This window comes from Labeo rohita, chromosome 21, assembly GCF_022985175.1.
Source record: "Labeo rohita strain BAU-BD-2019 chromosome 21, IGBB_LRoh.1.0, whole genome shotgun sequence".
In the NCBI taxonomy this organism is placed as follows: domain Eukaryota; kingdom Metazoa; phylum Chordata; class Actinopteri; order Cypriniformes; family Cyprinidae; genus Labeo; species Labeo rohita.
The window spans coordinates 22,733,864-22,746,450 of NC_066889.1; the positions used below are offsets into that span (position 1 = coordinate 22,733,864).

Consider the following 12,587-nt stretch of genomic DNA (forward strand, 5'->3'; position numbering starts at 1 on the left):
GCGTTCCTGAAAAAAACACACACCTAAAACCAGCCTAAGATGAGCTGGTTGCTGGTTTTAGCTGGTCTCCCAGCCTGGTTTTGCTAGTCAATCTGGTTTTAGCTGGTAGATCCAGCCTGACCCGCTAAGGAAGTGTCCAAAACCCCTCCAAAACCAGCCTGCTGACCAGCTAAGACCGGGCTGGACAACCAGCCAACCAGCTAAGGTCGTTTTTGTACGTTCACGTGTCCTCTTTTTATGGTAAAGTATAATTGCATTCCACTAATTAGTGTTAATGTTTTTTTGTTTTGGTTCGTTTTTGTTTTTGACATGTTCAAAGCCCAAAAATCACCGAATTACAAGAAAGCAAAATGTCCTTTTATAATACAAAACTGAAACTGCGCAAAGTAGGTTGACCAATCAGAAGCTAACGCCAGTGACGTAAGGCGGACAGCCAATCATTGATTGGCTCCCGGTATCCATGGCAGCGCAGTCACGTTTGTCACATCTAGGATAATAATGGAGGAACTAACAGCGCGGTGCAGTGGCCAAAAACAAGAAATAATCGTACAAAATTAGCGATAATAAGTGTTTTAACCACCACAGAAACAGATTTTGATTAGTCGAACATAAAACAGTTTGTAAATATGTTGAATAAGAAGCAAAAAATAATCGCTAGCTCCTAGCTAACGGTAACGTCTTATTAAAACTAAGCGTTCTGTGGAGATATAAACATAGTTTTTGTCTGAGGTAAAGTCTGAGAAGGTTTAAACATGTTTACGGATGAAACGCTTGACTTAGTTGGTGCCGAATCGACATGGAGAAAGTCACATCAGCAAACACAAGAATCAGTGAGTGAAAAAGTTTTCTTACCTTCTCTATAAATAAAAAAGATATATCAGTTCTTTTGTGTGATGATAAATCGTGTGTTGTTTTCCCGCCCAGAGAAGCTGTCAAACTCGTCCAGTTCACACAGCAGAGGCGGAAACACAAGCCACAGATGTGTTAGACAACAGCACCCAGACACAAGACCATATCAGTCAAACACTCTCCCTAGATCAAGACATATCTAGCTTTCCTGGTTTGCTGGACTTCTTGCATAAAGTTGAAGACGTAGTTATCAAAGAGCTGGTGAAAAACTCCAAGAGTCATGCTTTTGATGGGTTTGAAGTGAACTGGGAGGATCAGAATGAGTCGGTGAGAGCCTTGAATGCAAAATATATTCATAATTGTATTAATAAACACTTTGTTAATTATCTTACAAATGGTGATTTTTCACACAGGTGTCCTGCTTGTACCGTCTTCAGCATGTTGATGCTAAGGAAAGGGGTCTGCAAGTCATGGCCGTGTCCTGGAACTGTACCGGCTCGGTTATAGGCTGTGGATTTGGCCGGTAAAACAGCCAAAACAGCTTTCCTCATACAGACACATAAAACCAAATGCTGTCATAATTAAAGCAGTTTAATGTTGTATTTTTGGGGTTAGTGTGGACGATGGTGATTGGAGCAATGAGAAGGCTTATGTGTGCACGTGGAACCTGGATCGTCAGAACCTGAACCCAAAGAGGCCGGATTTGGTTATAGATGTGGCTACTCCAGTTATGTGTCTGTGCTTCCATCCCGTGAGACCGTCTATAGTTGCTGGTATAGACACACATTTACGAAATCAAATGGTTTTAGGATTTTTCTCTCTTAAAGTGTGAATTGTGTACACGTCTAGGTTCATATTTTACCTCAAAATGGAGAAAAAAAAGGGAAATTATTTTTATCATGTTGTGTCAGTTAAATATAGTAATAAAAATCATTCTCTTTAGATGCAATGCTTTTACTTTTTAAATCGGTAATATTAGAGGCAGTAAAATAACTACCACTATTAAAGATAGATTTACATTTTGAAAGAAATTAATTACTTTTTTTTTTGGATTCATTAAAGGATGCATTAAATTGATCAAAAGTTACAGTAAATACATTTATAATGTTTAAAACAGATTTGTACACACACTACCAGTCAAAAGTTTTTTAAACAGTAAGATTTTTTTGTTTTTCAAAACAGTCTCTTCTGCTCACCAAGCCTGCATTTATTTGATCCAAAGTACAGAAAATATGGTTAAATTATGAAATATTTTTACTATTTAAAATGACTGTTTTATTTGAATATATTTTAAAATGTAATTTATTCCTGTGATTTCAAAGCTGAATTTTAGTATCATTATTCCAGTCACATGATCCTTCAGAAATCTAATATTCTGATTTGCTGCCCAAAAACATTTATTGTTATTATGTTGAAAACAGTAGAATTTTTTCAGGTTTCTTTGATGAACAGAAAGTTCAGAAGAACCGCATTTATCTGAAATAGAAATCTTTTGTAACATTATAAATGTCTGTATCATCACTTTTGATCAATTTAAAGGATCCTTGCTAAATAAAAGTATTAATTTCTATAATTTCTCACCCAGCCCACCGGTCCTCTTTCTTGTGTCCTTAGGGGGGCTGTACAGTGGTGAGGTTGTGGTCTGGGACACCAGTCGCTCACAGGACCTCATTCTGGCTCAGACGGGAATGTCTGCAGATACCCACCGTGAACCAGTTTATCAGGTATTTTAACCTATTAAATGAAAGTCTGTGACTGATGAATAAGCATTCAGTGTATTCAGAGTATTTTTTTGAGCACAGGTCACCTGGGTCCCAGGAGCTCGCAGAGGGGAGTTTATTGTACTGAGCGCTGGTTCAGGAGGAAGAGTTCTGTTGTGGACTGTTGATGGAGCCGAAGCCAAACTCATCTTGAGTTCAGGATATGCCCTTGTTCAACAGCAAATACCTCAGAGTGGAGCAGCAAGCAAGGTGGGTGTCACAATATGGTCTTGGTGAAAATTATTTTGTGTAAATTGCAAACTGTCCATTTTTCCTTGTGAAGGTGATACAGTTGAAGTCAAAAGTTTACATACACCTTGCAGAATCTGCAAAATGATAATTATTTGACCAAAATATGAGGGATCATACAAAATGCATGGTATTTTTTATTCAGTACTGACCTGAATAAGATATTTCACACAAAAGATGTTTACATTGAATTTATAAAATGCCCCGGTTCAAAAGTTTACATACACTTGATTTGTAATACTGTGTCGTTACCTGAGATCCACAGCTGTTTTTTTTTTTGTTTAGTGATAGTTGTTCATGAGTCCCTAGTTTGTCCTTAACAGTTAAACTGCCTGCTGTTCTTCAGAAAAATCCTTCAGGTCCCACAAAATCTTTGGTTTTTCAGCATTTCTGTGTATTTGAACCCTTTCCAACAATGACTGTATGATTTTGAGATCCATCTTTTCACACTAAGGACAACTGAGGGACTCATATGCAACTATTACAGAAGGTTCAAACACTCACTGATGCTTCAGAAGGAAACACGATGCATTAAGAGCTGGGGGGTGAAAACTTTTTGAATTTGAAGATCAGGGTAAATTTAACTTATTTTGTAGATTATTTTAAACATGTAAGTATCTTTTGAAAAAAAAAAAAATACTAGATGCATAAAAAATAAGAAAAATGTACACATTGTCATTCTGTTCAAAAGTTTTTACCCCCGGCTCTTAATGCATCGTGTTTCAATCTGAAGCATCTGTGAGCGTTTGAACCTTCTGTAATAGTTGCATATGAGTCCCTCAGTTGTCCTCAATGTGAAAAGATGGATCTCAATCATACAGTCATTGATGGAAAGGGTTCAAATAGACAAAAATGCTGAAAAACCAAAGAATCTGTGGGACCTAAAGAACTTTTCTGAAGAACTACGGGCAGTTTAAACTGTTGTGACTTTAACTCTTATTTCATCCTAATAACACAATAAAACTGTCTCTCTCTTTAGACCCGAGGTAGCACCTCTATCGGAGTTACCTCTATTGCACTTTCCCCGTGGGACCTGGACACATTCTTGGTGGGCTCAGAAGGAGGCCTTGTGCTCAAATGCTCCTTCAGCAGTGAGACCGTAGCAGCTGTGCCCCCTGATGGTGAAAGCGTGACTCTGCGGGCACCCATGCAATTCTCTTTCTCACCACGAGGGGGCCCTGTACACTCAGTCCACTTCTCACCATTCCATAGGTGAGCTTTGTGATATTTTCCTGTACTGTATGTTACCTACTTAGTCTAACATCTACGGTAAATGTAATTTAACTAACATCTGATTTTTCTCATTTTAGGAATCTGTTTGTAAGTGTCGGGACAGATGGTTTGGCTCATCTGCACACTGTGCTCCAGCCCCGTCCCTTATTGTCTCTACGGGTGTCCGATTCATATGCGTTTGGAGTGAGGTGGTCACCTACACGCCCTCTAGTCTTTGCTGCAGCCACAGGACAAGGTGAGATGTTTGTTTGTGCATTTATATATTCATTTATTTCTTCGTAGTTTTACACGTTTTACATTTTTCCTATTTTAGGACTGGTGCAGATGTTTGATTTGGGTCGAAAGTCTTTAAGGCCAGCTGCCACAATTGACCAGAACACAAGTGGTCAACCAACGTATTGCCTGGAGTTCAACCCCAAACACACAAATCTGATGGCAGTGGGCAGTGCAGATGGAAGCATCAACATCTGGCAGCTCAGTGCAGAGTTAACGGAACAAGGTTCCAAGGAGACGGCAATGCTAGAACAGCTGGCCAACGAGGTGGCGGACTGAGTCTGAGCTTTGGCATTTGAAAGGTTTGGGTGTTCTTAAAAACATTTACAGTTGAGGTCAAAAGTTTACACACTTTGCAGAATCTGAAAAAATAAGAGGGATCATACAAAATACATGGTATTTTTTTTATTAAGTACTGACCTGAATAAGATATTTTACATAAAAGATGTTTACATATAGTCCACAAGAGAAAATAATAGTTAAATTTATACTATATTGTTACCTGAATGATCCATAGCTGTGTTTTTTTTTGTTGAGTGATGGTTGTTCATGAGATTTTGCAGATTCTGCAAGGTGTATGTAAACTTTTGACCTGCACTGCACTGTACATATCTACTGTAAAATAAAAACACAGACAACTCCATCCAGTTATAACCAGTAGCGTTTATTTAAGCACACTGCAGTCTCGTGGGTGATGTTACAGCATATCCTCTCTATAGGTTTGTTAAACAAAGCAAAGCACTTAACAGCTAAAACAACCACAATAAAATGCAGACAGATCCACTACACTATTGTCAGTGAAGCATGAGGAAGTGTCAGATAAATACGCAGGATTAAGAGTGATAGCAAGATACAGATATTGCTATACTGGGTGCTATAGAGAATTTCAATTCAGATCCATGCAGTTTGGCTGTGTGTTCTCGTGAAGGGGGGGAAAACGCATCCCGATTGGTCACTGGCAGGCAGGGGGCGGGGAATCAGTTGACGAAGAGCGAGCGGGTGAACTCCACAAAGTCGAAAGCTGACGGGATCTCACGGCCCTTGCTGTCCAAGTAGGGCTTCATATGGGAAATGCAGTAGTCGGCCTGTTCTTTTGTCAGGTTCTGTAAACACAAAAGATCATTAAGATCATCAAACAAGAAACCAAGGCTGAAAGGAAACAGAATAAGAAGTTTTATCATTTGTACCTGGTAGAGTTCTTCCTTAGTGACGTAAGGTTTGTTCTCGGCGCTGAGAGCACGGAAAGCGCTTTCGATTTCCTCGCTTGACTTCACGTTTTCTGTTTCTCGGCTGATCATGAAGGCCATGTACTCTTGCAAGGACACGTTTCCATCCCTGAACCAACAAAGTGATGTTAGCTCATCCAAAGACAGGACACTTAGCACATTCACAGAAGATGTTTCTCACCTGTTTGGATCCACTATGTCCAGGATGGACTCGAACTCTGGGTCTGGTTCTCCTTCTTCAACCATGGGCAGGTCGTAGCCCAGAGACCGCAGGCAGGACTTGAACTCCTGGTGATTGAGACGTCCGGATTTTTCTTTGTCGAAGTGCCTGAGAAACGAACACATGCGTTACATTTGCACGAACACTTAGGTGTAGCATTGTAATGTTTTGTTTTTCATTAAAGTGGATGACTTACTTGAACATCATGCTGAACTCCTTCAGAGCCTCTTCTGTTACTCCTGTAGTGTTTCTAGAAGAGCAAGTAAAATGAAATGTTAAAAAAGGAATGAATAATAAAAACACAATATGATGAAAAAATGCTCTGGAATGGTTTGAGAAGTGTCACCTGGCTTGGATCTGTTGTTCCAGGTTGTGTTGCATCCTCATGCCCAGTTGGTCGAGTTGGTCCCACTGTTGGGCCAGACCCACGGTGCTGTGCTCTGTGTATTTGTTGTCCAGGATCAGCGCCTCCTCCATGGCTGCTCCCAGATCCTCGATTTTCTTCAGCTGACTGCGCATGGCACGAATCTCCTGGTGCTTGCGCTGTGGAGAAAACCAGAGGGATAAGATAAGAGAACTATATACAGAAACAAGTATCTGTTACCGTCTCAGGTTTAAAGCTTATGCAAATGTCTTAATGTCCTCTTTCTTGCAGACTTATAAAGTTAAATGTTATTACACTTTCTGGCCAATGAATTCTAACAGCTTATAATAAATGAATATTTTTGGAAGCCACTATATATAAATAGGGCACACATAGCAATGTTTAGCTCTTTTGCTTTAGTCCATTTATTAATGTTAAATCCACATATAAAATGTTAAGCATCTGTCTGGAAATTTCTTTTTAAATTTTTTTTATGAATTCAGTTTTTTCCATTTGAATTTTTCTAGACTGCTTTTAATTTTTTTCTAGTTCAATTTAATGGTTAAAATTAATGTTCTTCATCAAAATAAAATCATGTCTAATTCACTGAAAGCATGAAAGCAACTTTTTTTTTTTTTAACCAAATTCAGTTTCCTTTAATTTTCTGGATTCCATTTTATTTTAATTATTAATATTTCACAATATTTAGGGCCCTATGAAATCTTGAAATCCTATGAAAAGTTTTATTCTTTCCCAAATTCGGTTAATTTTCTCTCTTTTTTTTTTTTCAAATTCTGTTTTTTTTTTCATTTGAATTTTTCTAGAGACTTTTTTTTTTTCTAAAATGATTTAATTTTTCTAGACTTGTAAAATTTTTCTAGAAATTGTATTAATCAAAATAAAAGCATGTCTAAATCAATGAAACTTACAATATTAAACAGAATAAAACAATATTAAATTTTATTAAAGTTAACAAAAAAGACTTTTTAAAACCCTATGAAATGTTTTACTTTTTTAAAATTATTCAGTTTTGCTTTAATTTTCAGGATTCCATTTTAATGGTTTAATTAAATATTAATAATCAAAAGCATATCTAATTAATTGAATTAATTGATTTTATATATATAAAAATATTATTTTATTATTATTATTATTATTATTATATATTTTTCTGCTAAATAAATCATGGTAAAAAATATTTCTGGTAAATATTCCATTAAAAATAATATTTTAATAATTTTATTATTATTAGTAGAAATACATCCATTAAATTAAATAATATTTCTATCAGTTTCTTCAAGTTAAAAAGTTTTAATGGGTTGCTGTGAAGACCTTTACATTTCTGTTTGTATATGATATGATATTTGTTTCTCTAAAGATATAAGATTGAAATAGATTATGTTTATGCGTTCATGTAACTGCGTGTCAGCGCCATATATTCATATTTAAAGAATATTTTTGCGACTTAATATTCACACACTAATCCATATCGCATTTTGATGCAAATGTACTGACCTACTTTTTTATAAGTATCCATCCAAAATTTTGCAAATTCCACAACATTCTGCGTTATACAGTAAATTTCGTTTTTATGACTGGATTCCGTGGTTCCATGAAAATCAAAGGGCTGTAAATATGAATGTTTTTGCTGTATTTCTGATCAAATATATGATGTTTTGAACGGCAGTGTGCTACCGGTAGGATTTAAAACACAAATTCTGATTCATTTTGTTATTCAAAATTATTCAGCTTCACCAAACGGGTCTCAATTATCCATTCTCACCTTAGTGGCCTCTAGCTGTGACTCTAAAGTTCCTGATTCTTCCACCATGCAGGACCTGTCCACACACAGAATGATGAAACCAGCAGCAGGAGCCCGAGAGCACACGACGCATCCATCCAAAATCATCTCACTCACTCCACATGCCAGTCTACACCTCAACAGAGCAGCTTTCTCTGGACTAGCTCAGTTATCAAGTCATTATCAGGAACAAAACCAGCTGCCAGAGTTAAAAAGGTCTGTTTTTCTTAAATGGTTTGCAGAACCTAGTTCTGTAATCTTCCTGAATATCTTGTACATGATAATAGAACTTACCAATTTTGTAGTAGATACGGAGTACAAACTATAAGCCACCCCAGAATGCAACTACAGTAACCAAAATCATGCTAATGAAGCCAAATTATATCCATGGTAATCCAGACCATGCTTGATTAGGGCTGCAGGGTTAGAAACTGCTAGATTTGTACCACTGCTAAGATTGCACACTTTTAAAAGAAAATGTGCAAAATCAAAGATTCAAAGTTACTAGTCTAAAATGTCAATGCACAGGTGTTCAAAATTCAGATCAGGATATTGAAAATGTCTACAAGTACTTTTCAATCATGGAAATCACATTGCAGTTTCCACCCTGGACCTGGTGCATGAACATTTTCCTCAAAATGAAGAAAAAAGAAAGAAAGAAATAACTGAAACATGGAAAAAAACAATAAGGTTAAAGAATGAGATGAAGTGTTCACACTCCTCAACATCGGTGCCAAATGTAGCCAGGCTTGTTGGATTAAGAAGCTGGAAGGGTTCATCTCAAAAAAGCCTCACATCGCAGTGAATGTTAGTACAGGGATTGAACACACACAGAGCCTTTACAGTGGGGATCAGACTCGAGTGCATGAGGAAAGAAAACCCAAAAGGTGTGGGGGTGAGGGGTAAGAGGCCAATCAGAGGAAGGAAAAAAGGGAGAAGACCTTCCAGAAAGATCATCATCGACTTCATACTGATAGACACGGATTACCCTCCGATAGGCTATGCTATTCAGAGACGAGGGAGGTGGGAGATGAAAAGGGAATGGAAAAAGAGTGTGAAAAAACAAAGGAATACATCTGGAAATATATACTCAAAACATACCATAAAATACGCAAAATATATGCAAAGTGAGATCAAGACACCCTGTATTATTTCCAACCAAATTATTATTTTCTCCTAACCTGAAATCCCCCCCAAAAAAGACCGTCCCTAGACACTGATTCCGTTAAACAATTCATACACACTCGCACACAAACACGCTACAGTAAAATAGTAATAAAATGTGATATTAACCCATCCAGAAGGTATGTCCTGATTAGAGAAATGATCCCAAGCATCAGGGTAGCAACGAGAAGGCCGAAGGAATGGGGAAAGAGAGACAAATAAGGGAGGGAGAGAGAAAGACACAGTTAAAACATTGAGTGGTGACATCAACGCCACTACTCAACACTCACATGAAAGCAACCGTGACCAGCGCAAAGCTTTTAAGTGGTGTGATCAATGTGAAAACCTTCACCTGAACGGACAACACGGCAAAGCAGGCAATGACTTAAAGGGATAGTGCGCCCAAAAATGACAATTAATGTCATTAATTACTCATTCTCATGCCGTTCCAAACCTGTAAGGCCTTTGTTTTTCTTCGAAACACAAAGATATTTTTGATCCAAGAGCTTTATTGATTATTCGGACGATTAATCGAGTAATCTGTTATATATATATATATATATAAATAATATAATTTTATAATTATATATATAATTATATATTAATTAGGGCTGTCACTAACGATTATTTTGGTAATCGAGTAATCTGGATTATTCTGACGATTAATTGAGTAATTTTTTTTTTTTTTTTTTTTTTTACTATTATTATTATTTGGGGCTGCCACTAACGATTATTTTAGTAATCGAGCAATCTATTGATTATTCGGACGATTAATCGAATAATCTGATCATTTTTTTTTTAATCACAATTTTTTTTAATGGGTAATCTGCTGATTAATCGGTTAATCTGTTTTTTTTTAAATATTATTTAGGGCTGTCACTAAATCGAGTAATCTGGCGATTATTCTAACGATTAATTGAGTAATCTGATCATTTTAAGTACAGTTTAGGGCTGTCACTAACAATTATTTTTGTAATTGAGTAATCTGTCAATTATTCTGATGATTAACTGAGTAATCTGATCATTTTAATTACATTTTTGTGGTAATAAGAATAGACCAAGTGACTAGGCTTTAAAATGACTTAAAATCCATATATAATAGCAATGAGGCAATAATAATTACATCAAATGAAGTATCAAAGGTAAGTAATCATATAATCTTATTGAACAAAACTGTTAAAATACATAACGTATGATTAACAATTAACAATAGTGCTAACGTCCATTAGGCATTATAACAATTGGCTGCAGAGGGCACCAACAGCTTGATGATTGTTTTTACGATCTACTGCGAGATCTAATCCTTGTTTAATACTGACTAAACAACATTTAATTCAAATGTCCACTTAATCTTTAATATTTGGCTATTTCTTTAAACGTATAAACCCACAGTAAGGGTTTGAACTCTTATTTTGAAACTGTAATAAAAAGTTAGCATATTGAAAGAGAAAATGATGTATTCTCCTGTGTTTGCGTGGATTCATAACGTTTTGCTTTTCAAATTTGATGAAATGGCATTTCAGGATGAACGTTAGAAACCCAACTCACAACAATGCGTTTAATAACTCGCAATAATGCGTTTCATAAATTCTCATTCGTGCAATGCGCCACTTCCGGTATTTTGTCGGTTAATCGACACGGATTTGTTCAAATCGAGCACTTGAATTGAATCAAGGAAATGGACTATTTTAATCATCTCCTACTACCTATCTGGGCCTTGAACGTATCAGCTGTGTCAGAAAGCTCTCAGATTTCATCAAAAACATCTTAATTTGTGTTCTGAAGCTGAACAAAGGTCTTACAGGTTTGGAACAACATGAGGGTGAGTAATTAATGACAGAATTTTCATTTTTGGGTGAACTATCCTTTTAAAGTCTGCAATCACAAAAACAGTCGATGACTTGATGAAAATGGCATCTAAGAAAGTTACATGGAGATCAGGAAAGCTTGATCAAATCCAAATGAATGTGTGTGAGGTCGTGCAACGTAAACAAATGTGTTGCATGCGGTATGTGTATAACTCTACTATAATGAAACTACGAGAGAACAGCACTAGGTAGTGCACGCTGGTCCCCTATACCTGGTCTCCTGCAGCCACTGGTGGAAGGCATTGGCATGTTGGGCAAACTCTTGTCTGAGCTTATCGTTCTCTTCCTGTCTCCTCTGCTCCTTCTGTAGCTCCAGTTCTCGCTCCTATGAAGCAAGTACAGACATTAATTACTTTGTTTGTTTTTTTTTTTAACTCACATTCAACACTTCAGAATCCCATCATCACCTTGATGATCTTTTGAAGGTTCCTCCAGGTCTCCTCTAGAGCCTCCATGGTGAACCAGGTGTATGGATTGGAGACCACGTGGTAGCTCTTGATCTGGCGATCAAGTTCTGCCAGTTGGTTAAAGTCGGCCTCCGCGGAGCTGAGCGAGGAGCGGAAGGCATCATGGGCGTCCCGCAGAGCCCTGATCTCCTCCAGAGAGTTGCACCTCACGGGGTCTGTCAGATCTTCTTCAGCGTTCTCAAACCAGCTGTTGAAGGCTGAGGCCTTCTTGGCAAAGGTGAGGAACAGATCCTCGACCTGGATGGAGTGGTGAACAAGAGTTAAAGACGAAAAACAAAAACGTATTTTCCTTCGTATTTCCTTTGTATATTCAGTCAAAATCCCATTTTTCACACCTTTCTGAAGTGCTCCTGGGCTTCCAGAAGCTTCTTCTTGCGAGCAGCTGAGTTGGAAAGCAGCTGGTTCCAGCGCTTCATCAGGGTGGCATGACGAGCCTCGATGGCCTTGGATTGCACATGTTTGGCTGCCAACAGCTGGTCTTTCAGGGCTGTGATGTTGGTGATGCCCTCCTGCTGGAAAGCCTGAAGCCCAGCGTCAAAGGTTTCCTGTGGTTGAGTGAAATAAAAACAATCATGTTACGATGTAATGTTACGACTAATGATCACATTATACTTTATTTTATATGCAATGTCACACCTGTTTAGTGAGCAGAGTCTGCACTGAGGAAAGATCACGACCATAATCATCGGTCTTCAGGCTGTTTTCCTTCTCACCTGATTAAGCCAAAGACACATTTGTGTTACAGATTACAAAGAAGCAGAGAAAATAACACATGATTTCTTCTCAAACCCTTTTTTAAAACTTTAATTTGCTCACCAATCCAGGACTCCACCACATCAGCCTTCCAGTTGAACTGCAGGAAGGCAGAGTTCTCATCCAGCTTAGACTTCCTCTGAGCTGCAGCTCTCTCCAGCTCCGTCACCTTTCCACGCAGGGCCTTCATTTTAGCCATGATGTTCTCCACGTTGTGGTTCTCCTGCACAAAAGCAACAATATGATGAAAATATAGCTGCAAGCAGCAATTATTGTGGTTCCGATTGGGCGAAAAACAAAAAAAAAGGATAAATTTACAAAAGAAGGTTTTCCACCATCAAATCTTGAGTCTGCGACTAT

The 12,587-nt window shown here is 37.6% G+C and overlaps 2 protein-coding genes across 9 annotated transcripts in view; one reads left to right on the plus strand and one right to left on the minus strand.

Moving 5' to 3' along the window:
• Window positions 1-477: 477 nt before the first annotated feature.
• dync2i2 (dynein 2 intermediate chain 2) lies at window positions 478-4,781 on the plus strand. Its single transcript, XM_051092344.1, has 9 exons — window positions 478-830; window positions 925-1,176; window positions 1,263-1,372; window positions 1,465-1,622; window positions 2,464-2,573; window positions 2,652-2,819; window positions 3,838-4,070; window positions 4,169-4,326; window positions 4,405-4,781. Exons 1-9 carry the CDS (start codon window positions 753-755, stop codon window positions 4,641-4,643), a joined length of 1,506 nt encoding a protein of 501 aa, XP_050948301.1. The 5' UTR covers window positions 478-752; the 3' UTR covers window positions 4,644-4,781.
• A 226-nt stretch (window positions 4,782-5,007) lies between these two features.
• Window positions 5,008-12,587, minus strand: part of sptan1 (spectrin alpha, non-erythrocytic 1) — a 38,097-nt gene continuing 30,517 nt past the window's right edge. For 4 of the 8 annotated variants that reach the window (XM_051092333.1, XM_051092332.1, XM_051092330.1 and 1 more), the window contains 12 exons: window positions 12,291-12,450; window positions 12,111-12,187; window positions 11,810-12,019; window positions 11,415-11,711; window positions 11,220-11,332; window positions 9,269-9,286; window positions 7,958-8,012; window positions 6,157-6,353; window positions 6,007-6,060; window positions 5,772-5,918; window positions 5,552-5,699; window positions 5,008-5,467 (listed from right to left, as the gene is read on the minus strand). In XM_051092333.1, the coding sequence (XP_050948290.1) occupies window positions 5,342-5,467; window positions 5,552-5,699; window positions 5,772-5,918; window positions 6,007-6,060; window positions 6,157-6,353; window positions 7,958-8,012; window positions 9,269-9,286; window positions 11,220-11,332; window positions 11,415-11,711; window positions 11,810-12,019; window positions 12,111-12,187; window positions 12,291-12,450 (1,602 nt within the window). In that variant the 3' untranslated portion in view covers window positions 5,008-5,341. Of the gene's footprint in view, window positions 5,468-5,551; window positions 5,700-5,771; window positions 5,919-6,006; window positions 6,061-6,156; window positions 6,354-7,957; window positions 8,013-8,916; window positions 8,980-9,268; window positions 9,287-11,219; window positions 11,333-11,414; window positions 11,712-11,809; window positions 12,020-12,110; window positions 12,188-12,290; window positions 12,451-12,587 lie in introns of all 8 variants that reach the window. The other 4 variants (XM_051092328.1, XM_051092327.1, XM_051092326.1 and 1 more) reach the window with 2 other exon arrangements.